Source organism: Psammomys obesus, unplaced genomic scaffold, assembly GCF_907164565.1.
Source record: "Psammomys obesus unplaced genomic scaffold, mPsaObe1.curated_primary_1811, whole genome shotgun sequence".
Classification (NCBI taxonomy): Eukaryota; Metazoa; Chordata; class Mammalia; order Rodentia; family Muridae; genus Psammomys; species Psammomys obesus.
Genome location: NW_026596131.1, coordinates 16,075,940 through 16,102,659, shown reverse-complemented (window position 1 = coordinate 16,102,659; position 26,720 = coordinate 16,075,940). Strand labels below are relative to the sequence as shown.

General features: G+C 46.1%; 1 protein-coding gene across 1 annotated transcript; it reads left to right on the top strand.

The window, feature by feature from the left end:
• The first annotated feature begins 60 nt into the window (after positions 1-60).
• Wdr45b (WD repeat domain 45B) lies at positions 61-24,795 on the top strand. The gene is made up of 10 exons (XM_055592551.1): positions 61-370; positions 5,095-5,169; positions 12,231-12,332; positions 14,125-14,212; positions 15,167-15,261; positions 16,503-16,693; positions 21,498-21,583; positions 22,392-22,493; positions 23,110-23,231; positions 23,560-24,795. The coding sequence occupies exons 1-10, from the start codon at positions 142-144 to the stop codon at positions 23,664-23,666; spliced, it is 1,197 nt and encodes a 398-aa protein (XP_055448526.1). The 5' UTR covers positions 61-141; the 3' UTR covers positions 23,667-24,795.
• Positions 24,796-26,720: the final 1,925 nt, after the last annotated feature.

The window sequence follows — 26,720 nt, the reverse complement described above, 5'->3', positions numbered from 1 at the left end:
GCGTGTGAGTGCCAGGACACCTACCTTCCTGGGCAGCGTCTCCGACCGCCCTGACGCGCCCCTTACGAACCGGCTTGGCGCTTCTCCCGCACCCACTTCCCAGGGTAGGACGTGGTTGGCGCTCCGCGCGGGGCTGGGCGCATGCGCACCCGCAGGTCCGCGCGCAATGACGACACACGTACGACGCAAGCCCGTAGGACCCTCGCTTCCGGCCTCGGCGGCCCGAGCGCCGCGCGACGGGGTAGATCGTCTGGCTCTGGGCGGTATGCGGTGCTGAGGAGCGGCGGTCTCCACGACGGCGTCATGAACCTCCTGCCGTGTAACCCCCACGGCAACGGGCTGCTGTATGCCGGCTTCAACCAGGACCACGGTGAGGCCCGGCTCTGCGGCCGGGACCGCAGCCCTTCCGGGGCACCCGACGCTGCCGCGACTGCAGGGCCCCGGGAGACCTCGGTCCCGCCCCGGGTCGCGGGCTCGCCCCGGCGGCGCTTTCGGGAGACCCGCTCCCTTCCAGCCCGGGCGCCCGCGGCGTGGCGCGCACCCCACCCTCCCCGCGCGCTGTCTCCCTTTCTGCTGGGTGCCGAGAGCCCGCAGACGCACTGCAGGGCGTGAGGGTCTTAGGCGTTTTCGTTGCCGTCGGGTGGCCTAGCCGTAGTCTGGGAGTGGAAGTTTGTGGTGGTCCTTGTGGGCTGGCACCTTCGTGAAGTGCAGCTCTTCGCCTTGATGCGGGTCCTGGCCGTACACCCCTGCCCTCCCCTCTAGTGTTTTCTTCTGTTCAGGAGAATGAAAAGATTTAGATGATTGGCCTTTTCGGAGGTTGGAGTCTTGGGGTTCTTGACACTACGTGCTGTGCTCCAAGATATGGGCGGGAACCTCCTTTGGTGTGGTTTGTACCCTCTGCCCCAGATGTCAGATTCTTTTTTCTATTTTAATTTTTGTTTTCGTCGACACGGTTTTTCTGTGTATTCCTGGCTGTTCTGGAATTTACTCTGTTGACTAGGCCGGCCTTGAACTCAGAACCGCCGCCTCTGTCTCCGGGAGTGCTGGGATTAAAGGATGGTGTCACCACACCCAGCTAACTTCCCTTTTCTACCCCCACCCCCCCCAAGAAGAAAAGCGTAAAAACTTCTAAGAGTTTTAACATCTTAGCTTTCATATATATGATTTTGAGGGAACTTAAGCAAGTGTAAGATTTCCTGTCTCAGAAAATGGACTTGAATTTTGTTGTTGGCTGGCCTGGAACTCTGACATCTGCCTCCTTCCACCTCCACACCCAGCTGTTCTGATTTTGAGATTTCGCTCTGCAGACTGTGGCCGCCTTAAACTCCACTGGTCCTCCTGCTTCTGCAGCACCACGCCATCCGTCCCTTTCAGGCTATTTTAGGGAGTTTATTTTGAGGTGCTGGGATACAAAAATTAAATACCTTTTAGTCGCTAGTGCTCTTGTATATCTCATCTGCATATATAATGTGCTAGGCAATTGAGGTTTGAAGGATGCGTTCAGTACAATCAAAACCTATAGTCTAGCTGTAACGTTTCTAAAGTAAAGCCAAGTAAAAGGTGAAAATATGCCTATCCTTTGACAAGTGAATAAAGCTTTGCTTTAGATTGGAGATGGGCAAAGTTATTATTGTCACTTGAAGGCACAGACAGACCTCAGATGAGAGCAGTTATAGTCAAGTATGGTGGCCTTGAGCCAGCCTGGGATTCCCAGCCTGGTAACTGCAGTGTCGGGCTTGGTCCTGTTGTGGAGACGGTGAAGGGACATATTTAGCACTAACATGTTAGGGAGAGATGGGCGGTGGGCATCATGACTAAACAGTCTGGATTTTCAAGAGCAGGAGAGCAGCAGATTTTTGAATAAATTTCGGTAATTAAACCTTTTACAGAATTCATAGTTATACAGTTCCTTTTAGCCAGGTGAGGTGGTGTCATCTCTAATCCTCACTAGCACTTAGGAGGCAGAAAAGGACACATCTCTTGAGTTTGAAGCTAGCCTGGTCTACAGGATGAGTTACAAGACTGTCAGGGCTACGCAGAGAAACTCTGGCCCCAAATACCAAAGAGAAAGAGCTAACGAAGAAAAGAGAGAGGGATGGAGAAAGAAAGAATAGCTTTGAGCCACCATGACCAAGTCATTGGGTTTAATGGGACCCTACAGTGTCATAGCATTAGAGGCCATGACCATCATGGCAGTGGGGAAGCAGGCAGGCACTGGAGCCATAGCTGAGAGCTTACATCTGATCCATCTTACATCTGGTGTGAGCGCTGGGGAACTCAGAGCATGCCCCTAGTAACACACCTTGTCTAACAAGGCCATACCTCCGAATCCTTCCAAATCAGTTTCTCCAACTAGGCACCAAGTACTCAAAATTATGAGCCAGTGGGGGCCATTCTTACTCAGACCTTCACAGTGATGTAGCTCAGGTGGAAGAGTGGACGCCTAGCTTTCATGACATTGTGGCTTTGAGCCCTAGCCTTCCCTTAACGGGGAGTGTGGAGGCAAGAGGATCAGGAGTTCCAAGGATCTTTGTCTACGTGAGACTTTGTCTCAAAAGGAAATCGACTTTAATACCAAGGTTTTGGGCTACAGTTAAGCCTTACAATATGAGCTCACATCAAGCACTTGAGTCAGTCACAATTTGATTATTTTAGATTTACTCTTGATGTTTTTTGCTTTTTTTCTTTTTCTTTTTTTTTAATTTATTTATTTTTTATTATGTATACACTGTTCTGTCTGCATGTACACCTGCAGGTTGGAAAAGGGCACTAGATCTCACTATAAATGGTTGTGAGCCACCATATGGTTGCTGGGAATTGAACTCAGGACCTCTGGAAGAGAAGCCAATGCTCTTAACCTCTGAGCTATCTCTTCAGCCCCCTTGTTTTTATTTTTGAGACAGGGTTTCTCCATGTAGCCCTGGCTGGCCTGGAACTTGCTCTGTATACCAGGTTGGCCTTGAACTCACAGAGATCCTCTTGCCTCTGCTTCCCAGGTGCTGGGATAAAAGGCATTTGCCACCACTGACTGGATGCTCTTAGTGTTTCAAATACTTGTTACAAACTGGATTTAGAAATCACTTTGTGTGTGGGTGTGTTTATGTGTGCTGGAATACTTGTGTATAACAATGTGTGTGTGCAGGTACACATGGAAGCACACTCATGTGGAGGCCACGGCAGGCAACAGGCGTGTTCTCCTGTCGTTCTGCTCTTTCATCTCTTGAGACAGGGTCTCTCCCGGAACCTGGAACTTGCCTCCAGTTAACATGCCGGCTAGTGGGTGTCTGAGGCTGCTGGGGTCCAAGATGTCACTGCCCCTCAGTACAGGGTTGTAGGTATGTGGGCCTGTATGGCTTTTATGTAGGGACTGGGGACTTGGACTTAGTTCTTATGCCTGCATAGCAAAAGCATTTTTACTGCTGACACCTCCGGAACAACAGGAGTCCCTGTTAAAGTACATTTGCAGGGATTGGAAGGATGATTGAGTGGTTCTTTCAGAGAATGGGGGTCTGGTTTCCAGTACCTGTGTCACGTGGTTTACAATCCTCCAGCTCCAGGGGGTCTGATACCCTATTCCATCTTCTTAAGGCACTGCATATAGATACATACAGGCACACAGACACATAAATAAAAATAAAATTTAAAAGTTAAAGTATATGTGTCTATAATTTTACTTATTTTTTTCTTTTTTGGTTTTTCTGTATAGCCCTGGCTGTCCTAGAACTTGCTCTGCACACCGGGCTGGCCTCGAACTCACAGAGATCCACCTGAGTTACAAGTGTGCACCACTGCTGCCCAGCTACCTGTAGTTTTAAATTGCTGAAATTACTTTAAGTCTGAGCCATCTCTCCAGACTCATTTCTGGGTTTTGTTTTTGTATTTTCAATGAGGATTTTTTTGTTTTGTTTTGTTGTATTGGTTGGTTTGGTGGTAAACCCTTTTCATCATTGCATAATGTTTCTTTGTTGGAATATGTCACGATTTATTTAACTGTTTTACCAGTGGTGGCATTTTGCGCCCCCCCTCCCCCCGTGATTATAAGCGCCACTGCATTTACTAGACGGCATTGTGGTGCGTGTGTGCTTGTATTCCTTCCTGTCTGCCCACACTCAAGAGTTCTCAGTTCTACAGCCCAGCGCGCTTTCTGTTTCTCCGCTTCTGGCTGCTGTGTGGTGGATCTTACTATGCTATTTTGTTTGTTTTCCGTGATTCTATAGATTGTTGGCATCTAGATGTCCATATTCTCTTCATCTGTTCTCATTTTCTCCTCCTTCCGTTCTTTTTTCTTTTTCCTGGATTACATGATTTCAGTAACTTAGAGGGTGTTATAAGGTAGCACAGTTTGATAACTAAGCACTTGAAAATTTCAGATTCCAGGCCATACAAAGTACATTTTAGAACACAAGAGCTGATTTAAAAGTTGGTCTCCAGTACACAACTGTCATAGTCTTTGGGTCTCTTTCTGTGGTTTTATGAGTGTGGCTTGGGAGGCTCTTTGCTACTTGGAAGACTGAGAAAACAAAACCTGGCTGTAGAGGTGAAGGGGTAGACCAGAGCTGGTCGAGAAGGGTCACAGAGGCCTCTAGTCCTTTAAACCCAGAATGAAGTCATGAAAGGCCTCAGAACTGCCTTCTAGGGGATTACTCTGCAGGTGGAAAAGAGCAGCCTTTTGTCTCCTTCCCTAGTTGAGAGTCCATGACCCCCGTCCCCTCTCCCAGCATGCTGCACATCTACTGATCCTGTGTATCCACACTGACCAGGATTGTGTAGTTACTGTATCCTCCCTCATACATCAGTGTTGTCACTGCCAGTCTAGGACCCAAGCATTCTGTACCTGACACAGTACTCAAGCACTGTGTTCTAGGAGTCTGTTGAGAGTCTGGCAGAACGTGGCCCACAGGAGGGCCAGAGAAGGGCCCTACAGCAGGGGAACTGCATGTCAAATGGCAATCCAAAGTACATCCCAGGAAATGATGTTTCTGAAGTAGTTTTGCCTTTAGTACACAGCATACATGGTTTGAACATGTGACAGGTTTCCCTGGGCTGTCGGCAGCAGTGGGGATTAGCATGTCTCTTTCATATTTCTTGCTTTAGGGTGTTTTGCATGTGGAATGGAGAATGGATTCCGAGTCTATAACACCGATCCACTCAAAGAAAAAGAAAAGCAAGGTAAGAGAATGATGGTCGTTTCCTGATTGCCCCCTTATTAGCTCTCCGTCTAGAGACAGGGGCTTAACTGAGAAGTAAGCAGAGTTTGACCCTTGGTAAACTGGGGCAGGACTGCCTGTTTTAACAGGCATTGCTTGTGTTGTCTGTGTTTGGAGACAGATGTGGCCAAGCTGCATTTTTAATAAATTGTCATGCTTCCCCTTTACATCTGCAGTCCCTGCCACTTCTCGGAAGAACAGGTGTATTTAATTCAGGGCACTTTCACACTTTTCTTACCGAACTAGAAAAAGCAGATCATGGGTTTAATTGGTGTGTGGGACTCCTAAATAAACTCTTGAGTGTCCAGTGCTTACAGAGCACTAACAGCTGAGTACAGTGGTGCATATCTGGAACCTTGGCATTCTGATCTTAGCACTCCGGAAGCTGAGGCAGAAGGATTGTGAGCTCAAGGCCAAACACGGTGTCATAACAAAACAGAATGGAAAAAAGAAAATTCTGTTTATTTTGATAAATTCTAATTCTTCCAGCTTATTTCAGTGTCGTGGTCCATGCTTTTTTTTTTTTTAATTTCTAAATATTAAAAAGTGTTTTCCCTGCATGTAAATGTCTGTGTACTTCATGCATCCTGGTGCGCAAGAGGCCGAGGAGGGCATCAGATCCCCTAGAACCAAAATTCTAGACAGTAGTGAGTCACATGTTCATTAGAGATTATTGAACCTGGGTCTTTGGGAAGAGCAGCCAGTGCTCCCAGTTGCTAAACCATCTTTTTAGCTCTCCAATCTGTGTTTTCATAAAATATAAATTTTCAAAACTGGAACCAGAAATTGTACAGATAAGTAAAATAATTGTACTTTTCATTCCTCTGATTGGTATTTATAAGTAGGGTTTTTTTTTTTTTTTTCAGCTTAGTTTCTCTTATTTATTTTTTCCTCAACACTTGGCATTTGCTGGTTTTACCTGCTAGAATAGTAGTAAAGCACTAAGAATAAATGAACAGACTTCAGATGAACCACTGAAAGTGAACAATAGTAATCCCATTCTCCCCAAAGTTGGGTTTTAAATTTTCTGATTCCAGAACTATTTCAGCTGAGGTCACACATGTCTGTATTCAATGCTCTGGAGGCTGAGGCAGGAGAATGGTGAGTTGTAGCTGTACAGGGAGGCCCTGTCTAGCACAGCACCAAGCCTGGTGTGATGGTGCAGGCTTTTAATCTCAGTGCTCTGAGTTATTAGCATACAAGCGAAAGTGGTCTGTTCGTAGCTCAGATGGTAGTGGGCTGCGCTGTTTGTAGCCTGGAAGAGTCTCAGTCTGAAGAACCTTTTTCTAGTTTGGAAGTGTGTGTGTTCGTTTTACATGCATAAACTGGTTGATACAACAACTGTACTTAAAGGATTTCAACTAAAAAACTTGGGGGAAAAGACACTAAGACACTTGTATGAAGGTATTAATTGGAGCAGTTTCTTTTTTTCTTTTTTTTGGGGGGGGTGGTGTTGGTTTTTCGAGACAGGGTTTGTCTGTGCAGCCTTGGCTGCCCTAGACTCACTTTGTAGACCAGGCTGGCCTTGAACTCACAGAGATCCACCTGCCTCTGCCTCCTGAGTGCTGGGATTACAGGCGTGTACTACCACGCCTGGCTCAACAGCCCTTTTTAAACTCACCCACATCACCTATGATTCAGCAGTTTCTAATTAAGAAACACCAAGGATAGGTAGGTGCTGAATGCCCTTCGTTAGAATGTCGATTACCTTGGCTATGTCCCGCCTCTACAGGTGTGTGCCTGCAGTAGAAGTGTCAAAAGGCCTGAAGAGAGATCCATGGCACCTCAAGGGAGAGTGCATGTCTCAGACAGCGCTGTCCATGAAAGCACAAGAGATCGCTTTACGATGAGAAATTAGATTTCCCATTAAAAAAATAACTCCATAGAAACAGCAAAGTTAGAGCGGTTATACAGGTCAGAAGCTGAGGTGAGACTTAGGACAAGCACTCTGTCGCCGCATGAAGTTGAGTGCTGCTCATCTGTCTTACTGGAATGACACGAGATCTTCTGTGACAAGGACTCCTCTTCCTCAGCTTGCTTAGATGGCTTCTACCTGGCCTACAAAAGCCTTTAACCTTGCCTTTTGCTGCTTTCTTGAATTGGCCTGTGAAGCTCTTCTCCCTGACCCTGACTCCCCACTCCTGTCAAAAAGAAAAGCCCAGAGACCAGTTGGGGGTTTGGAGACTGAAATCACATACTAAGCATCACTGTCTTCACAAAGCGATACCTTCAACCCTATTTGTCTGTTTATTCATTTATTAGCCAAGGTCTCACAGTGTCGACCTGGGTGTCTCAAAACTTCTGAGTATAGTATAGGCTGGCCTTGAACTTTGATCCTCCTGCTTCAAGCAGGCCTATGTCAACTTCACTAGGCCTCTTGTTTTAACTCTTAGATCTAAGGTGTTAGGTCAGTTTAGAACTTGACATTGATGTTCTGAATTGGATCTGTCAGCCAGAAGTAGTCATAAAGGGAAAACCAGATGTTTGACCTTTTCAATTTTTATTCTTCTCTGTGTGTGCACACAGAGTAGTGAACCTGCACTTACGTGCTTGTGAGGCCAGAGGTCAACCTCTGACGGTGTTTCTCAGTTACTGTCCACCTTGTTTGGTTTTTTTCTTTCTAATTTTATTTTATTTACTTATTTTTAATGAGACCTTTCCCTCATGACACCTGTTTTTCTAATATAGGTGCTGGGGATTCAACTCAAATTTCTCTAGCCCCTTTACCTTTTAATTAAATACTGCATTTAGGATATTTTGTTTTTGAAAAGGCATAAGGAAGAAAATAACTGCTAACAAAATTGTAAAACATTAATACTTTTAGGTTGCATGTGATGGTTCATGCCTATGTTTGAAGCACTTGAGAGGCTGAGGCTGGAGGATTGCTCTGAGCTTGAGCTTTGTGAGCTACATAATAAGTTCCAGGACAGCCTGGGCTACTTCAGTGTGAGAGCCTGTCTCAAAACATTAAAATATAAAACAAATAAAAGTGTTTAAAAAGATCTCCCTACCAGCCTTTAGTGAAATTTTCAGTACTTCCTTTATGTAAATACTTTTGTGGTTTTGAGCTATAGTCTGAGTCACTGCGCAGTCTTGCGCTCAGCAGCAGTTCTGTATTTCACCGTTAGATGGTCATGTGTTACTGAATGATTTGCTGTGGTTAGCACTTGAACAGGTTACTCGGAGAGGTCTGCATTAGTAAGGGTAATAGTGAGTTTAAGGTCATACGGTATTAAACTTTCTCTCCCATTCGAACCAGCACAGAGGAGATAGTCACTCAGCTGTTATCCTGGGTCTAAGCAGTTTTTAAGTAGAACATTTTGTTTGTATTATGAGTAAAGACTCTAAAACTTAGTGAATTAGTTTTTTTTTTTTTTTTTTTTAAGTGTACACATAGGTGTTGTTCAAGAGATCTGTTTAACAACAGAAATTTAACTTTTTCATCTAGAAAGAGCAGAATTCTTCTTCCTCCTTCCTGGTAACTATACCTCTGTGTCTAACTTGATTTCTTTAGAGGCTTCCTGTTCTAGCCTTGTTGTGACTGCTTTATTTCACTTAGCAGCATGCCCTCAAAGTCCACTTGTGCTGTAGCTATGTCAAAAGACAGTTTCATTGTGTGCATGTCCATTAGTGAACATTTGAGTTAATTCTTGGGTTTTGTGAACAGTGTTGTTATGATTGTGAACACAATCAAATACTTTGTTTTCAGTTCTTTTGGATACATACTGAGAAGCAGGATTGATGAATTCTTTTTTCTTATTTATTTTTATTTATTTTATTTTGAGACAGAGTCTCTCTATTAATCTAGTAGCTCTGGCTGTCCTGGAAGTTGCTATGTAGACTAGGGTGGCCTTGAATTTACAGAGATCCACCTGCCTCTGCCTTAGAGTATGGGACTAAAGGGACTACTACAAGTTAAGTTTTCAGGATTTTGGTGTTTTGTTTTTCGTTTTTTGTTTTTGTTTCTCCAAGACAGGGTTTTTCTTTGTAGCCATGGGCGTGCTGTCCTGAACTTTGTAGACCAGGCTGGCCTCAAACTGGCGTCAATCTGCCTACCTCCACTTCCCTGAGTGCTGGGGTCAAAGGCAGGTGCACCACCATGGCTGAGGAATGATAAGGTTGAAGGGTCAGTGTTCACCAGCAACTGTGTCCTGTTGCATGGTGAGTAGGTTTAAGTAACTGAGTGGCCTCTTGTGTTGATAGGATAGAGACCTGTGGGCTGTTCCATTTTGGAAGCCATACATCTAACCCACGGCTAAGAGCCCATATAGCTATTTGTTGGTGCTAGGGCTTTACCCTAGGTCCTTGTGCATTCAAGGCAAGCACTGTCCCGCTGAGCCGTTGCCTCAAACCCCTGGTGCAGCCATCTGAGTGTGCACAGTAGACACCTCTTAGTAGACCCTGATTACCCCGAGGCTGCTGTGTCAGGGAGCAGTTAACTCATCTTTGAGAAAAGCTGCTTTTCAATCCAGATAATATTAACTGTGAGACCTTGCTGGGGTTGTTACTAGACCTTGAAAGACCTGAGTTTTTTGGACCCTCAGCTTGTTTTTGGAAGCTATGACTAGAGAGGTCAGTCTGTTCCAGAGACCTTGCTTCCTGACTCGCTCTTGGTAGTGTTTTCCCCTGTGGTTCCAGGCACTCCAGTCTGCTACCCGCCCCAACCGCCCACCTACCCAGGTCTTGTGCATGTAGAGTAGGCATTCTTCCCCCAAGTTGACCTAGCCCTGGGAATGTTCTGAATATCGCATGCTTAGTAAAACGAGTGGTGGAATAATTATCACACCCCACACAGGAAGCACCTAACTGACCTTTGTATTAGGGCTTTTAGTATATTTTCATTTATCTGCTTAGTTACTTTTGAAACAGTGTTTGTATATAGTAAGGCTAGCTTTTTGCTCTTTACTTTTTATTGTTGTTTAAATTTACACACAAGTTTTCATCTATATGCTTGCCGTGGTACGCATGTTGAGGTAAGGAAAGATTTTGTGTGTCCTGTTCTGTTTTATATAGTTCTGGAGATCAAACAGATTGTCAGGTTTGCATGGCAAGCTCTTTACCAGCTGAGCCATCTTGTTCTTAATGCTCATCCTCACCCTCCCGAGAACTGGATTACAGGTGCAGACTACAGCTGCTTGTGTCTTCATTTACAGATCTTGCTGCATCTTAAAATATAAAATTGGGAGCTGGGTATGGTGGCACAGGCCTTTAATCCTAGCACTCAGGAGGCAGAAGCAGGTGGATCTCTGAGTTCTGGTCCACATAGTGAATTCCAAGACAGCTGTGGAATTCACTCTTTTTTTTTTTTTTTAAGGCGCTGTCTTTAAACACACAAACACACACAATTGTGTGTGTGTGTGAACTTAGGTAATTTTAGGTATTTTCCACTTTTTACTTTTCTGAGACAGCGGTTCTCTGTGTAGCCTTGGTTGTCATGGAATTGCTTTGTAGACCAGGCTGGCCTTGAACTCACAGAGATGAACTTGCCTCTGCCTCCCACGCCCTGGGATTAAAGGTGTGCATTACCATGCCCAGCTCATTTTCTAAAAAAATATTTATGTGTATTGGCACTTTGTCTGCATATATGTCTGTGTAAGGTTATTGGATCCCCTAGAAGTGGAATTACAGGTAGTTGTGAGCTGCCATGTGGCTGCTGGGAATTGAATCTAGGTCCTGGAAGAGCAGCCAGTGCTCTTTGACTTAACCATCTCTCCAGCCCCTGTATTTTTCCATTTTTTATGGAATTAGTTTCTTGAGTTTGTGCTTAGTTTTCAAGAGACTGTTACTCATAATGACAAAAGCTAAGAGAAGTCAGAAAAGCCCACTACTTGTTTTCTAAAGCAGTCAGCATTTCTACTTCTCTTGGTATTTGGTTACAAATTGATGGTTAGGAATAAAGTGCCCTGGGAGTGCTGGTGCGCACCTGTAGTCCCAGCACTTGGGAGGTGGCAGCTCTCTGTGAGCTCGTGGCCAGCGTCATCTACAGGGGGAGTTCCAGGACAGCCAGGGCTACCCAGAGAAACAAAAAGCAAGCAAACAGAGTAAAATGCTAGCCGAGGTACGCCTTTAATTCCAGCACTCAGGAGGCAGAGTTAGGCCAGTCTACGAAGAGAATTCCAGGATAGCCAGGCTGTTACACAGAGAAACCTTGTTCTGAAAAACCTAGATAGATTAGATTACATTTAAAGTTAAAGACTAAAATATTAGGGTTTGAAGGGATGGCTCAGCAGTCAAGAACACTTTATGCCCTTTCTGAGGACCAAGAATCAATCCTTGGCACCACGTGCAGCTCACAGCTGTCTGTGCCTCCAGTTCCAGGGTTTCTTATGCGTTAGACACATACACATGGTGCTCATATTCATGCAAGCAGAGTACCTGTACACATACATAATTTAAGAGTGAAATGCTAATTAGGTTAGGGGTGGTGGTACATACGGTTAATGTTAGCTAGCACTCAGAAGGCAGAGAGACAGGCACATCTCTGAAAGTTCTGTGCCAGCCTGGTTTACTTAGTGAGTTTCAGCTTGCCAGGGCTACCACAGTGATAAACTGTGTAGCATGAAATATTTTATGTGCCTGGCCCTTCCTGCGAATAGGAGAGCATATAAAAAGCCAGCAGAGACAGAAAGGAGAATAGGAGGAGGCAAAAGTAGGAATGGGGAGTAGGCAGGAGTGGAATCCAGGAGACAAGAGTAGAGTCAGGGAAGACAGTTGATTCAAGAAGAAAGAAGATTGAGTGTGGCCAGAGAGAAGAAGAGACTGAGCAAAGTACAGCTGAAGACAAGAGTGGCAGTGCCTTGGGCTAGCAGGGTGAGAGACAGTTGGTGACAGTTGAGCCAGAGAAGACACTGTTAAACTGTTAGAAGAACCCACAAGTAGCCGGAAGAAAGCAAAAAACAAAAGACCAAAAGCTACAACCCTGTCTCAAAAATAAGTAATTACATAAAATAAAATAATAAAATGCTGAGTTTTATGTTTTCACTTTTTAAAAATTAGGTATCCTTTTTAAAACTATCATTTCAGAATTTTTAGAAGGAGGAGTTGGCCATGTGGAAATGCTGTTTCGCTGTAACTACTTAGCTTTAGTCGGTGGTGGAAAAAAACCGAAGTACCCTCCCAACAAAGGTACAGTAGTCCTTTAAAAGCCTTGTCATGTACACAGTACCCTGAACTTTGTAGAGAGTCTTGTGTCTGCAGTGATACAGAGCCTCTCTCTTAGCCCCTGGAGGTGTTGACCCTGGAAAAGAAGCTTCCAGAAAGTGTCCAGATCCCCGGTAAGGCTGGTTCTCAACTGTTAATGAGCAAGGTGTGCTTCACCTGTCAGTTGGTGCGGTGAGAGTCTTGATTCAGGGTCAAACAAGGTGTAGGAAACATTTTTCCTCTGCTGAAAGCCATGGACTCATTGACATAGAACAAGGAGCCAGGTTTCCTGTGGGTGCATGCACAGTATTGGTGTAGATATGTTGTATGTGTGAGAGGAGATTACAGGTGAGAGGTGAAGACGTCGTGCCCTTAGCTGAGCTAGCGATCTAGCTTTTGTTGGGAGGAGGAAGTGAACACAACGTACCTAAAGGAAGAAAGCGTGAGGGAAAAGAGACCTAGAAAGAAGGGGAAGTACAGGGAAGATGGAGGTTGCTGGAGAAGGGAGTGGGATATGCCTTGGGGGTGGTAGAGAAAATGGAGGGTGTACTTGGAGGGTAAGGTGGTGCCTGGTAGAGAGTTGAAATAGCAGCTCTCAAAATAGAAGGGGTTTTGAGGATGGGCAAGCAGCTCAGGTGTGTAGTGCCTGCTGGCATTTGTTAGGCCCTGGTTCTGCTACCAAGTACTCATGTGCAAAGGCGGAGGTGATGCTGGGTCCCGGGCTTACCATTCTCTGTGCACTCAAGTGAGGCTGGCCCTGTAGTTCTGCCTTTGCTTTAGAATCAGGAGCAGAGAAATAAGAGACAAAGGTAGTGTAGCTATGAGATAGATCTTGCCCCTTCTCATTTTCTTTGAGGTACTGGGAATTGAACGTAGGTCCTATATTCCCAACCACCTCTCATTATTTTTAAAGATTTAAAACATTATTATTTGTTCTCTTTCCATCATGTGGATTCCAGGTATTGAACTCAGGTTATCAGACTTAGTGGCAAGGACCTTGACCTATTGGACCTTCTCTTTACTGCCCGCCTTTTCCTTCTGCCTGTTTCTTCCCTCCCCTCCCCCTTTCTTTATGGTGGTAAGAACTGAACCCAGGGCTTCAAGGGCCATGCTAGACAATATTCAACAGTGAGTCTTTCCCAGGCTTTTTTGTAATCCTGAGACAGGGTTTCTCTGTGTAGCCCTGGCTGTCCTGGAAACTCTCTCTAGACCAAGCTGGCCTCAGACTTAGATTCACCTGTCTCTGTCTCCCAAGTGCTTTCCCAGCCAGTTTAATATATATATATATTAAACTGCACTGCATGTTTATGGGTGTCAGAGAAGGCCAGAAGAGGACATTGAATTCCCTGGAACTGGAGTTGTAAGTGATTATGAGCTGCCAGGCATGGGTGCTCAGCACTGAACTTGTGTCTTGGAGAAGAGCAGACAGCACTCGTCACCAGTAGCTGTGTCGAGCCCCACTTTTCATTGTCTGACACAGGCTTCTCTCTGGCATTTAAACACTTGGCAGCTATAGTCAAGTTTTAGCGCAGTCAGGTGAAGCTGTGCTTGAAGTGCATAAGGCAGTTGGTTTCCTAAGAAACTGTACCTGTGTCTGCGGCATAGGGGTGGAGCACAGCGAGTAGGAGAAGGGTCTCAGGGTAAGTCCCACCTACCTTATCAGCTTGGCTGGATCCCACCATTGCCAGGTGTGTCTTGTGGCCTGCTTGGCCTCGCATTCAGGTGCTGTGTACAGCTGCCCTGCGGGCAGCCTGTGACATGTGCTCTGCTGTTGCAGTGATGATCTGGGATGACCTAAAGAAGAAGACCGTCATCGAGATCGAGTTCTCCACAGAGGTCAAGGCCGTCAAGCTGCGGAGAGACAGGTGCGTTTGTGGCTTCTCTTCTGAGGGAGCTTCGTTTCGTTGGAAGTAGATCCAGTGGATAGTGTGTTAAATGTCGGTAACTGTAGCTTGTGACCCACAGCCAGGAAGAAGAGCTTGCGCTTTCTCCCCTAAGGAAGGCTGGAAATTTGATTGGCTTCTAGATTCTTCAGAGGGACATTCTGGGTAGTCAGGGGATGCTCTGGTCTCCACGTACAGCACCACAGTGCCAGGCAGGCCTTAATAATGCAAATGCTTGACCCAAATTCATCTTCTATTTGAAAACGTGGTGTTTTGTTCTGTTTTTGTTTTAGTTTGTTGAGTCAGGGTTTTACTAAGTAGCCTAAGTTGGCCCTAAAGTCTTGCTATTCTGCCTCAGTTTCCAAAGTGGCAGGAGGGACTTCAGGCATGTGCCCCTGCTCCTGACAAAGTTTTCTTAATTATATAAGTGGTTTAAGAATATGAGTGGAGATTTTGTGATGTGTATCACCTTGCTAATCTCTTGGTGATTCTCTAAGCTCTCGGGTCTCTCTGAGGCTGACTTCTGCAAGGTGGTGAGCCCTCGGCTGTGCTCAGCCTCATGATTTGGTCTTCTTGGCCACATTGGGACCTGTTTTCTGACAGGAGTGATGGTACACACCTGTAATTCCAACACTTGGGAAACGAAGGCAAGAGAAGTAGTTCAAGGCGCCACCCTCAAGTGTCTAACCAGCTCAAGGCCAGTTTGGGCCATGTGAGACCCTGTCTCAGCACTCAGTAGTCAGGCAAGAGGACAACTGTAAGTTTGAGGCTAAGCTACAAAGTGAGACCCTGACAAAACAAAACAAAACAGTAAAAAGCCCAGTCTTTTTTGTATGATGTACTTCCTGTGTTTTGCGTTTCAGTAATGGGAACAGAAATTACAAGATGCTTGTTTTACTTGGGGGAGAGGAGCTCTGACTGCATTTTTCTTTGCAGAATTGTGGTGGTTCTGGACTCGATGATTAAGGTGTTCACATTCACACACAACCCCCATCAGTTGCACGTCTTTGAGACCTGCTACAACCCTAAAGGTGAGGTCTGCAGGGGGAGAGCAGCGGTGGGAGATTGGTTCATGCGAGGACAAAGACAAGGCCTGGGTGCCCTGGCCTGCACACACTCAGGCACTTTGAAGGAGTGCTGGCTTTTGCTCCCTTAGCACCCAGGGTACGAGTTCTAAAGCAACACCTCACCACTGTCTGCAGGGTTCTTTCTCTGCTGCCAGCCTCCCCAACAGTTTTGAGCTACCACTTACCACACTGGCCTTTTCTTCCTTTCTTCGGTGTAGGCTGGTTATGGCTGATTTGTGTATTCAGTTGTCATCCTCATACTGTTGTGAAAATAGTGGGTTTTTTTCCCCTTGAGTTATAAATTACATTACTCATCCCTCCCATCTTTCCATTCTTTTTTCTCTCTTCTTTCCTTTCTTTTTAATGAAGTCTTACAAGGTTCCTCGGGCCAGTCTTGAACTTTGGGACTCAGCTTCCAGAGTAGCTAACAGCCAGCCAGCCAGAAAGTACATGTTCACCTCTCTGAATACTTTTTGCTTATTAAGGCTCACGGCCTCAGACTGGCCTCCAACTTATTCCTCCTGCTTTCTGAGTGCTGGGATCTTTACAAATGCTGTGCTCATAACACCCTGCTGAGAACCATTAATTTTCATACTGGTTGTTTTTGTTTTCTGTGTTATTCCTTTAGTTCCTTTTGTTTTGACCAGTAAGAATCAAAAATCTCTTTTGGACTCTCCATTATTTTTCAGTGATCCATAGGCCAGTACATTCTGCCATGATTGCTGAAACTTTCAAGTTATTTTTAAGATTATGTAACAGCAACCTTCTAGTCTTCACAAAAAAATTTGGTCCTTTAGGACTTTTGTTCTGCCTCATATAACTCTCCCTGTCAGCCTGTGTGCTTTGAAGGCTATGAATGACTTAGACACAGGCAAAGCTGACTTTTCCAGCGTGGCCTTGAGAGTTGTGTCTGGGTCACTATTTACAGGTCTGTTGTAATTTTTTTTGTCTTCTCAGCTGGTATTATGAATAACGGGCATCCGATAAATGTGTTCACTAGTAAACTGTTCGGCAAGTGTTCCCAGGTATAAACAGTCTCATGGGCAGTAGCTGTGTCAGCCCTGATACCCTTTTCTCATACTCTTTTTAGTGACAACAGTTCCAAGGTAAATGCACTCCACAGATAGTTGTGACTGAGGACTTGAGGGCAGGACATAGGTTTGGCCGTTGGCATCTCCCAATCAATTTTCTCTGTCTCTGCACAGGCCTCTGTGTCCTCTGTCCCAACAGTAACAACTCCCTTCTTGCCTTCCCCGGCACTCACACTGGCCATGTACAACTTGTGGACCTGGCCAGCACTGAAAAACCACCAGTGGACATTCCTGCACATGAGGGTGTCCTGAGCTGTATTGCTCTCAACCTGCAGGGAACAAGAATTGCAACTGCATCTGAAAAAGTAAGTTCAGGCCGTCTCCACCGTTTCTGCCAGTCTGACCTAATTATGACAGGGATCTAGGCCAGGCCTTCACACACCCGTCTGCTTTATTTCCTGTTCTTTTCAACCCAGTTTATTGTTCAGGCATGATAAAGATAGAAGTCTGACCTGGTGTGGTCGCTGGTGTCTGTAATGCCAGCCCTTGGGAGACTGAGACGGAGAGGACATTAAGTTCAAGGCCACTCAAGGATGCAGAGGGACACCTTTTGTTTGATGACACTTCACAGCTGTCTTTCACATTTGTCCAAGAATACTTCCTCATTGAACTACCACATCTTAAGATTTGGTACTTCGACTATTGTATTATTTTTTGTTGCTGCGATAAAACACAAAGCAACCATGGAAGAGCTTGATTTATATTCCGAAGGGGAAGTCCATAGTAACCCAGGGAGCATGGCAGCAGATAGCTCAACCAGAAAGCTGAGAAGTCACATCTTCAGCTGCAACCCTGAACCAGAGAATAAATTAAATGAGGCTAGCCAGTTTGTTTTCAGAGCACCCACAGTGCTAGGTCTCCTGAGGCAGGGTTCTGTCTCCTAAAGAGTCCATAATTTCCCCCAGATAACAACAGCCAGGACCAAGTATTTGCACATTTGAGCCTTTGGGGGCCACTGCTTATTCCAGCTCCCACAGCCATGTTCTCTTTTGTCTGAAGTGAAAACCGGAACTGCATACCGGCTTTGAGATAGTGGGATGTGGGGGAGCAGGGATAACCTCATGAAGTTGATTCTTTTTACATTTATGTGGGTTCTAGGTTCTGGTTGCCGGGTTTGTGCTACCAAATGTTTGCTTATAGACCATTGCACAGGCCTCTGAAAACTGGTATATTTTTACTTAGGACAATAAACCCCAGTATTAGAGCCTGGGCCAGTGGCATATGCCTGTAATCCCAGCATTCAAGGAGGCACAGCCAGACCTCTGAGTTTGAGGCCAGCCTGGTCTACAAATCGAGTTTCAAGACAGCCAGGGCTATACACAGAGAAACCTTGTTACAAAAACAAAAACAAAACAACAAACAGTATCACTTTGTCTGAAATTATTAATTGGAGTGAGCCCACAGGCCAGTGGTCTGTCAGTGGGTTCAGCTGGGAGCCTGGGCAGCAGGTGTGCTCCACCCTGTCTAGCTGTTGCTGAGCAGTGTATATGGACAAGTAGCAGAGTGAGCAAGTCCAGCTTCTTTCTGTCCTGGTTACCAGGAAGCCTAGGGATCTGCAAACATTGCTTTTCAGAGTGACATTCAAAAACTACAGGTAGCCCACGGTGGCCAAGATGTGATTTTTCTGCCTCAGCCTCCTGGGTGCTGAGATTTTGAGCTGACTGGACAAGTACAGTTTTACAGTTTTATGGAAGTTTAGAAATAGGATTTTCCAGCCGGAGGTGTAGCTCAGTTGATAGAAGGCTTGCCTAATATATACAAATCCCTGAAAATGATCTCCATACAGATGCTCACCTGTAATTCCAGTACTCAGGGGGTGGAGATTAAGAGAACAAATCTCAGCAGGCTGATATGTATAAGACTCTGTCTTTTCTTTTTTCCCCAAGTCACGATTTTTCTGTGTAGCCTTGGCTGTCCGGAACTCACTTTTTAGACTAGGCTGGCCTGGAATTCACAGAGATCCACCTGCCTCTGCCTCGCAGAGTGCTGGGATCACAGGTGTGCACCACCACAGCCTGGCTTTTCTTTTCTTTTTCTTTTTCTTTTTTTTTTTTAATGAGTATGGATGTTTTGTCTCCTTGTATGTCTGTGTATCACAAGCATCCCTGGTGTCCACAGAACCTAGAAATAGAGTTACAGACAGTTGTGTGACACCTGCTGTGTGGGCTGGGAATTGTACCCGGGTCCTCTGGAAAAGCAGCCAGCGCTCACAACCACCAACTCTTCTCTCCAGCCTCCCCAAGCCCCGATCTAAACAACAGAACAGAGCAGCTGGCATAGGTAGAGTGGTTCTTCGGCAGAGGGTTCTTTCATACCCTTTTCCCTGGAGTCTCCATTTTCAGCTTCCTGTACCTTACCCATGTGCGTATGCAGGTGTGAGCCTGTGCAGGTCCATGTGTGGAGGCCACAAGCCAGCTTTAGATGTTCAAGTAACCTTGTGCTACTATATGCTCTGCTATGGCTGGAACTTCCCAAGTGGGCTGTGCTGAGCAGCCAGTGATCCCTCTGTCTCTGTATCCCTGGTGTTGGGATTACAGTGTATGCCATTCCTGGCCTTTGGGTTTTTTTTTTTTTTTTTTTTTTTTTTGTGACAGGGTCTCTCTGTATAGCCTTGGCTGTCCTGGACTCACTCTGTAGACCAGCTGGTCTTTAACTCACGGCCACTGCCTCCCTGAGTGCTGGGATTAAAGATATGGATCACCAAGTCTGGCTCGTTTCTGGCCTCTTAAAAATAGATTTTGGAGGCTGGAGAGAAGGCTTAGAGGGTAAGAGCACTGGCTGCTCTTCCAAAGGTTCTGAGTTCAATTTCCCAGCAATGACATGGTGGCTTCTAACAATCTACAGTGATTGTGCCCCCTTCTGGCCTGCACATGTAGGCAGAATACTATATAAAAAATAAATCTTTAAAAATGTAGTTTTAAAAAATGGGTTTTATAGCTCCAACTCTGATCATCCTTGGACAATAAGCACTTGACTAACTGAACAGTGTCCCAGCCCCTTACTAGGGATTGCTGGCCAGTCACTGTAACTAACATGATGAGCCTCAGGCTCAGGGAGAGAACGTGTCTGAAAAAATGGGGTAGAGAAGGCTGGACAGATGGCTCAGCAGTTAGGAGCACTGGCTGCTGTTCCAGAGGACCCAGGTTCAATTCCTAGAACCCACATGGCAGCTCACAACTGTCAGTAACTCTTGTTCCAGGGGTCCAACACCTTCATACAGACATATGTGCAGGCAAAACACCAGCGTACACAAATTAAAAGAAAAAGAATGTTATAAACAATGATGGTTATGGAGGAGGGATGTCCCTTTCTGAGGACTAGGGGAGAAGGATTGGGGAAGAGGGAGGAAGGGTAGGACTGGGAGGAGACAGGGATGATCAATATCTAAAGGGAATAAATTTTTAAAAAAATGTTAAATATATAAAAATAAATAAGATGGCTACCATTGACCTGTGGCCTGTTGACATTCAGGTATGGACAGACACTCACACACACATACAGGTCAGAATCCACTAGAAATAGGGGACATATGTGTTCTTTCCCACTTTGTTTTCTCAACTCAGCAGTGCCCTATAAATTTACCATTGTGTCTTTTTTTCCCCCCTCAGTGATAAAGATGGAACTCAGGCCTTATGCTACTAGGCAGGCACTGCACTCCTGAGCTGAACCCCCGTGCCACTTTAGGATGATTCGGCTCAGTAGTTTGTGGGTGCTTTGTTTTACTTTCTTTTGAGAGTTTCACTAAGTATAACCTGGTATACTGTAAACTTGGTGTCTTTTATACCATCATGCCTAGCGCCAACATTTTTATGGATACAAATATTTAGTAAATACACACCCTAACCCTGAGATATTCACTTGTTCCTTATAAAATATGCTGTGTATAAAAGAGAGCTTATTTTACCCAATGTCAGGCTGTTCCGTTCTATCAATCACAAACCCTCTTATATGCCTTCTGTTGCTTGCAATATTTGTATTATACGTCTAGGAACTACAGCCAGGCTTAGTGACTTACATCTGTAATGCTAGCACTTGGAATTGGACGCAGGAAAGTTGAAGCAGGGCCAGTGGGTCAGCCTTGGCTGCAGGAGCGGGGCTCTGGCTGCCCTGGTGGGCTCCTTGTTTGGGGCTTTTGTTTTCATTTTTGTTTGAGACAAGTGTTTACTATGTAACCAGGCTGACCTCAAACTCAGAAATCTACCTGCCTCTGCTTTCCAAGTATTGGGATTAAAAAATGCTCTACCACCCCTGGCTTTTTTTTTTTTAACAAGTTTATTTTAAAGGAATACTGTTTTGACACTGGTGTCTGTAATAACTAATGTTTTCTTTCCCAGAATTTCTGTGGGCTTCATCTTGTTAGACTTGCAGATTTGTCACTGTAGGACTCAGCATTGTGTTTGGGAAGTCCAGTGGCTCCAGCGGATTGCAGGCTTAGGTTTATAGTACCAGGTTGCCAGGTCAGCTTCACAGAACTGACCATCATGTTTGCCCCAGAACCATAACTGACTAAGGGTCTTTGCTTTTAAGAAACCTTTTGTTAAAGTTTCAAGTCTGAGCACAATTTTTCCTCAGGTTGATGCAGTTTATATGGATCTTCTCGCCTTTTATCTTGTGCTGCCTAATTTCCTGAGAGGATGGGTTCATGCTCTTCTTGATTCCTGTCTGGGGTGGTGTCACTCTAGCAAGAAACAGATCTTTGAGGAATTGGGGCAGGCAGGGAACAGTCAGGGCATCCCACAGGGAGACTTCTTCTGACCCTGCTTCCACTGTGCCTGAGCTGGCGGACAGGAGACTTGCTGAAATGTAGGTGATGTGGGTGAGGGAAGAAAGGGCTGTTGAGCTGGGTGTGGGAGGACTGCTGAGTTCCAGGTCAGCCTGGTCTACAAAGTTCAGGACAGCTGAGGCTGCTCAGAGAAACCCTGTCTCAAAAATGAAGAAAGAGAGAGAGAGAAAGAGGGAAGGAAGGAAGGAAGGGAAGAAAGAAAAAGGAGAAAGGAAAAGAAAAGAAAAAAGGGCTGTTGGGGCCAATGGGTTCTTAATATAAATGGTTTCAGACTAATGAAAGAGCTATAAATTGTTGATAATGAAACACTTCACTGTTTTTCAAAGGGGACCCTTATAAGAATATTTGATACTTCATCAGGGCATTTAATCCAGGAGCTACGAAGAGGATCTCAAGCCGCCAATATCTATTGGTAAGGACTTTCTTCTGGTGCAGGGGTGAGGGGGGCTGAGCTGCTAGGTTCTGGGTTTCACTTTGTATTGCTGACTTTTAATTACGGGAAGTGTGCACAAAGATGCACACTTCTGTCCCAGCACGGATATGTTGGCCAGATTCTGTCTATCGCCCTCTGTTCCAGTTTACTTCCCTGTGGTGTTCGATGGTCGTGGCCTTGCTGATTTGTTTGTACTTGTTGTAGCCAGTTGGCTTCGGGAGTGGACACTTCATCTGCGAGGTCCCACAGTGTCTTTAGCGCTAAAGCCTAGCCAGACAGGACTTAATACCGTGGCTACAGCAAGAGCCTGGCACCACCCTGGTTATTGCTAGCCTGTGGGTATTGAGCCAAATTTGGGGGACTGTGTGTGCCTGGGTCCTGGGTACAGCACATTCTCCCACATTCATGCTGTCAAGACAGAATGCACATGGCCATTGTCTGCTGCAACACACTTGGTAGCCGTACTGTACGCCTTTCTCACCCAGACCTCCCCTCCTAAACTGGCGTGCAGAGCATCTCAGGAAGCCACACCCACCCCTTTCACTGGTACACAGGCATCAGCAGTTTGTTTGTTTGTTTGTTTGTTTTGGCGGGGGGTCACTGGTGAACACCCTGGTCCCTGGATTTTGGCTTGTGTCTCAGCCCCATAGCGGATGCTTCTAGCCACTGCTTTGAATATGGCAGTGCAAACGCGGGTGTAGGCTAGAGTGCTGTGCAGAAGGCAGGAGAGTGGCACTCTGGCCCTCTAGTTCTGCACAGACACAAGCCCTGTCTGCTTTCTCTGCAGCATCAACTTCAATCAGGACGCCTCTCTAATCTGTGTGTCCAGCGATCACGGCACTGTGCACATTTTTGCAGCTGAAGATCCAAAAAGGAATAAACAGTCAAGGTGGGTTTCACAAGTGTTGAAGTAGAGAATGGCCCAAAATTAGAGGGTTACCTCCGCTTCCAACAAGGACAGATGTAATGTTGGTGAGCTCCTTCGTAGCTCATTCATTTGGTGTTTGTAGTTTGAATCTGAATGTAGATTGGTCTCCTACCCACTGTCCCACTCACCCAGGGCGTCATCACCTCAGGTTCTGGGCAGCTTGGCTTCTGAGCTCTGCCATGCTGTTAGGTGGTTAGTCTGATGGCAGGAGAGCCCTGTGCCCCTTACTGTGCTGAGAGCCATGCTGTCTTACTAAAAAAACAGGAATTTGTATATAAGAAATAAGCTGGAGAGATGGCTCATCAGTTAAGAGCACTGGCTGGCTTAATTCTCAGTACCCAGAGGACAGCTCTCAACTAGGGTCAGGAGGGTCTGACTGATGCCCTCTTCTGGCCTCTCTGGGCACCAGGCGTTTATGTGTCACAGACAAATGTGCAGGCGCAACACCCAGACACACGAAATAGTGTCAATTAATTAAAAGTAAGAACTGCCATAAACTGTAAAAGACTCGAGCAGCACTCTGGAATTAAGCCAGTGACTTGTGTAATGTAACTTTCTTTTCTTCTTGTCCTTATAGTTTGGCATCAGCCAGTTTCCTTCCAAAATACTTCAGCTCCAAGTGGAGTTTTTCCAAGTTTCAGGTTCCCTCCGGCTCTCCGTGCATCTGTGCCTTTGGAACAGAGCCCAATGCAGTCATTGGTAAGTGGCCTGTCCTGTGGGGACCTCGGCGTGTGGTCCAGCCTGCACACTCCCCATGATCCCTCTCTTCCTCCGTGGCTGGGGTGGGTCCTACTCAGAGCCATCAAGCGGTCAGGGTGCTGTCAGTACCTGCCCTCTAGGCTCCCCATTGCTGTGAGAGCAGATCTGGGCACCATGAGGATGAAGATGGCTGTTTTTTGGAGCCAGCCCTCCCTGGATGAGCATGTGCCTGGGCGAGACCTCCTGGCCAGCTGTGATCAGTTCTTGAGGCTCGTTTGGTTTTGCTGTGCAAGGTAACCATCGTGTATCAATGTGGTCTCTCTCCCAGCTATCTGTGCAGATGGCAGCTACTACAAGTTCCTGTTCAGTCCCAAGGGCGAGTGTGTCCGGGACGTGTGTGCACAATTCCTGGAGATGACCGATGACAAGCTGTGACTGTGACTGTGCCTGTGAGTGCAGCTGATGCCACCGCCCAGCGCCCTCTGGATTCCTGGGGCTGGTGCCAGTGCCCCAGGCCCGCCAGGGAGGGACTCAAGGACTCCCTCGAGGACCTTGGTCTTGAAGCCATACGTGGTTGTCTGCCTTCCTGATCAAGCCTTCTCATTCCCATAGTAAAGGAATCACCGCGGTCTGCACACCCTGGCTCTGGGCGTCTTGTGCCATTGCTGGCCACTACCCTTTAATTCAACTGTGATGTTAGCGTTAGTGGTCCCACTGTACCTTTCACGCCTGTAGGCCTCCTGCAGTCCCTGGGGACTATCCCAGCACGAATTGGCGGAAGCTCGTAGGAGTGAGTGCCAGGGCTTACATCCGTACAATTTCCATAGGGTAACACTAGCATCTCACCCGGCACAGTGGTCCCTGCCACACGTGAGGAGCACCACAGAGTACACACTAGGGTGCCCTGATCTCTTTGGGCCATTAGAGTGAGTCATTCTGCCAGAGAGCAGAATGCTTGTGGCACCTCCTTGAGGCTCAGTCCTCGGGCTGCAGGGGGCGGGGTCTCCTGTTTAGTTTGGGTTAAAGCAGAACTTCCCATTACCTGTAGGGAACAGAGTAAGACAGACTTTAAAATTAGTCCCAGAAGAAAGCGTTCCTTGACTTTGGGGCCTTCTCAGCGCAGTGTCCGCGTGCCTCTAGCTACCAGTGTGGAGGGGGCTGCCTTGCCTTGGCCTGTGGTGTCTAGCCCGCCTCATCTCTCCCAGCATCCACAGGGAACACACTAACACTGGGGATGGCAGGCACATCCTGGTACTGATGCGGACTATAGATTCCGGGTTCTGTACCACCTGAGCTATATGTCAGGTTTTTTTTTTTTTTTTTTAATGTATCTTCTAAGAATCTCAGTTTTGCGGTTTTGATTTCAGGTTGCAAACATTTAAATTGTGCACAGCAGCAGGTTCTCAGTTCTGCCAGTCCCTTCATGCTCCTGTACTCAGCTAACTGTGGATTTGATGTCAAGTATGCATGTTACCTTATGTGTATTTAATCATGAAACTTAATTTTGCACACTTATTTGTACTGTTTTCTTTTAAATAAAAGTGACTAATTTTGTTGTATTCTATCTGTAGAGCAGAGCCTTGTGTAATAAAACAAAATGTCCTCATTCCTGAGTACATAATGGGTTTGGGGTCCCTGTAAGCTGTTCTGCTGGCAGGAGAGTGCCCTGTTCTGTGGGTACCTCACCAGCACAAATGCTGAAAAGAGAAACTGAGTTTGTGCAGTTTAGGGCCTGCCAGAGAGCAGGTGCACACAGTAGCTGCTGACCGTCAGCGTCACTGCCTCCTGCTGCACCAGCTCTGTGCTCCTGGTTTCCTGGTGCCCTGGCGTGCTGCTCTTTGGGAAGACACTGAGGCACACTCACCTATGTACTTGGCCTGACGTTAGACTGGCTTGTTTAATATTTTGCAGTTTGGGGGTCAGGAGGTGTGACGGTCCTTCAGTGAGCTTGCTGTGTTTCCGCAGGCACTCCGACAGGGTCTTCCCACAGTGCAAAACGGTGCTTCGGTACTGGGGAGGCAGGCAGGTGGCACACCAGAGTTTGAGGCTGTGCCATGGATAGGGTAGCACAAGAGGACAGTCCTGCTATCGAGGTCCTTCAGGACACGGATAGGCAAAACTTGAGTTTGTTTTTCTGCCTTGCCTGGTCCTTTTAGCAAGCTAAATGTCACCTTTTCCCTGCAACTGCCAAGCCTGTTCTCACCTCCACCCACCTTTCTCAGAAACCACAGGCTCACATGGTTGAGTGAACCTCCCACGTATGAGTGGCCCTGGGTAGACCAAAGGTTCTGGTTTACTGTTTTCTTTCTGTAGGCAAACCATGCCCCTGGGTGCAATCATGGTTAGTAGCCTGATGATGGTCATGGTCCATAACCTCTCTGCAGTTAACTGTAAGAGGCATTTGATTTTACTTTCACATTTTGGAACTGGTATTCTGCCAGTTTTTCTCTTCAAGATGAGGTAGAAAGTACTTTTGACTTAAAAATGTATATAGGGTTTTTGTTTGTTTGTTTGTTTTTCAAGACAGGGTTTCTCTCTGTAGCCCTCTGTCCTGGAACTCTGTAGACCAGGTTGGCCTCTGATCTCTTGAGATCCACCCACCTCTGCCTCTGAGTGCCGGGATTAAAGGCTTGCAACTACATATGCCTGGGTACATGTAGTTCCTATTAACTAGAGAGGAACATAGAAGCACAGTGTTATAGACTGCCCCCAAATTTCCATGACCAGAAAAAGACTCAAACCCTTGATGGAAGAATTTTAATTTCAAACCACATTAGGTGCCGATTTTGTCTTTTGGAAACGTCTTATTTTTTTGAAGACAAGGTTTCTCTGTAGCCCAGGCTGACCTCAAATTCATGAGATGATAGGCTGCCTCTGCCTCCCAGAGGGATTACAGGTGTATACCACTGCTCCTAGCTAGTTGTAAGAGGGTACCAGATCTCACTCTATGTAGATGTGGTTGTTGGGAATTGAACTCAGGACCTTTGGAAGAGCAGCCAGTGTTCCAAACCACTGAGCCATCTCTCCAGCCCCTGGCTAGTTGTGTTTTAAGAACATCATCTTGTATAGCCTAGACTGGACTTCAATTCTTCTGGGACTACAGGTGGCCTTGAATTCCTGGAGTCTCTACATCCCAAACGCTGCTTAAAAAAGAAAACAAGTTCTAATATTATGATTGCCCAAAGGTATTTGCGCTTGTTTGCATGGCCATTGTTAAGGTGGAAATACTACTTACGCACGAAGACTTACAAACATGGTTGTATTTTTGTAATAAAGGATCTGTACTGCTGAGTCTGAAGGTTTTCAGCTCTTATTGACTGACTGACTGCAAGCTGTCCTGGAACTTGCTGTGTAGACCAGGCTGGAATCCTACCCGGAACCTTCTGCCTCTGCGACTGTAGTGTTGGGACAAACAGCATTAAAGGTGCGTGCTACAGAGCGCTCCCAGGGGTTCAGCTAAGCACTTTCATTTGCTTTTTAACCTCAGCA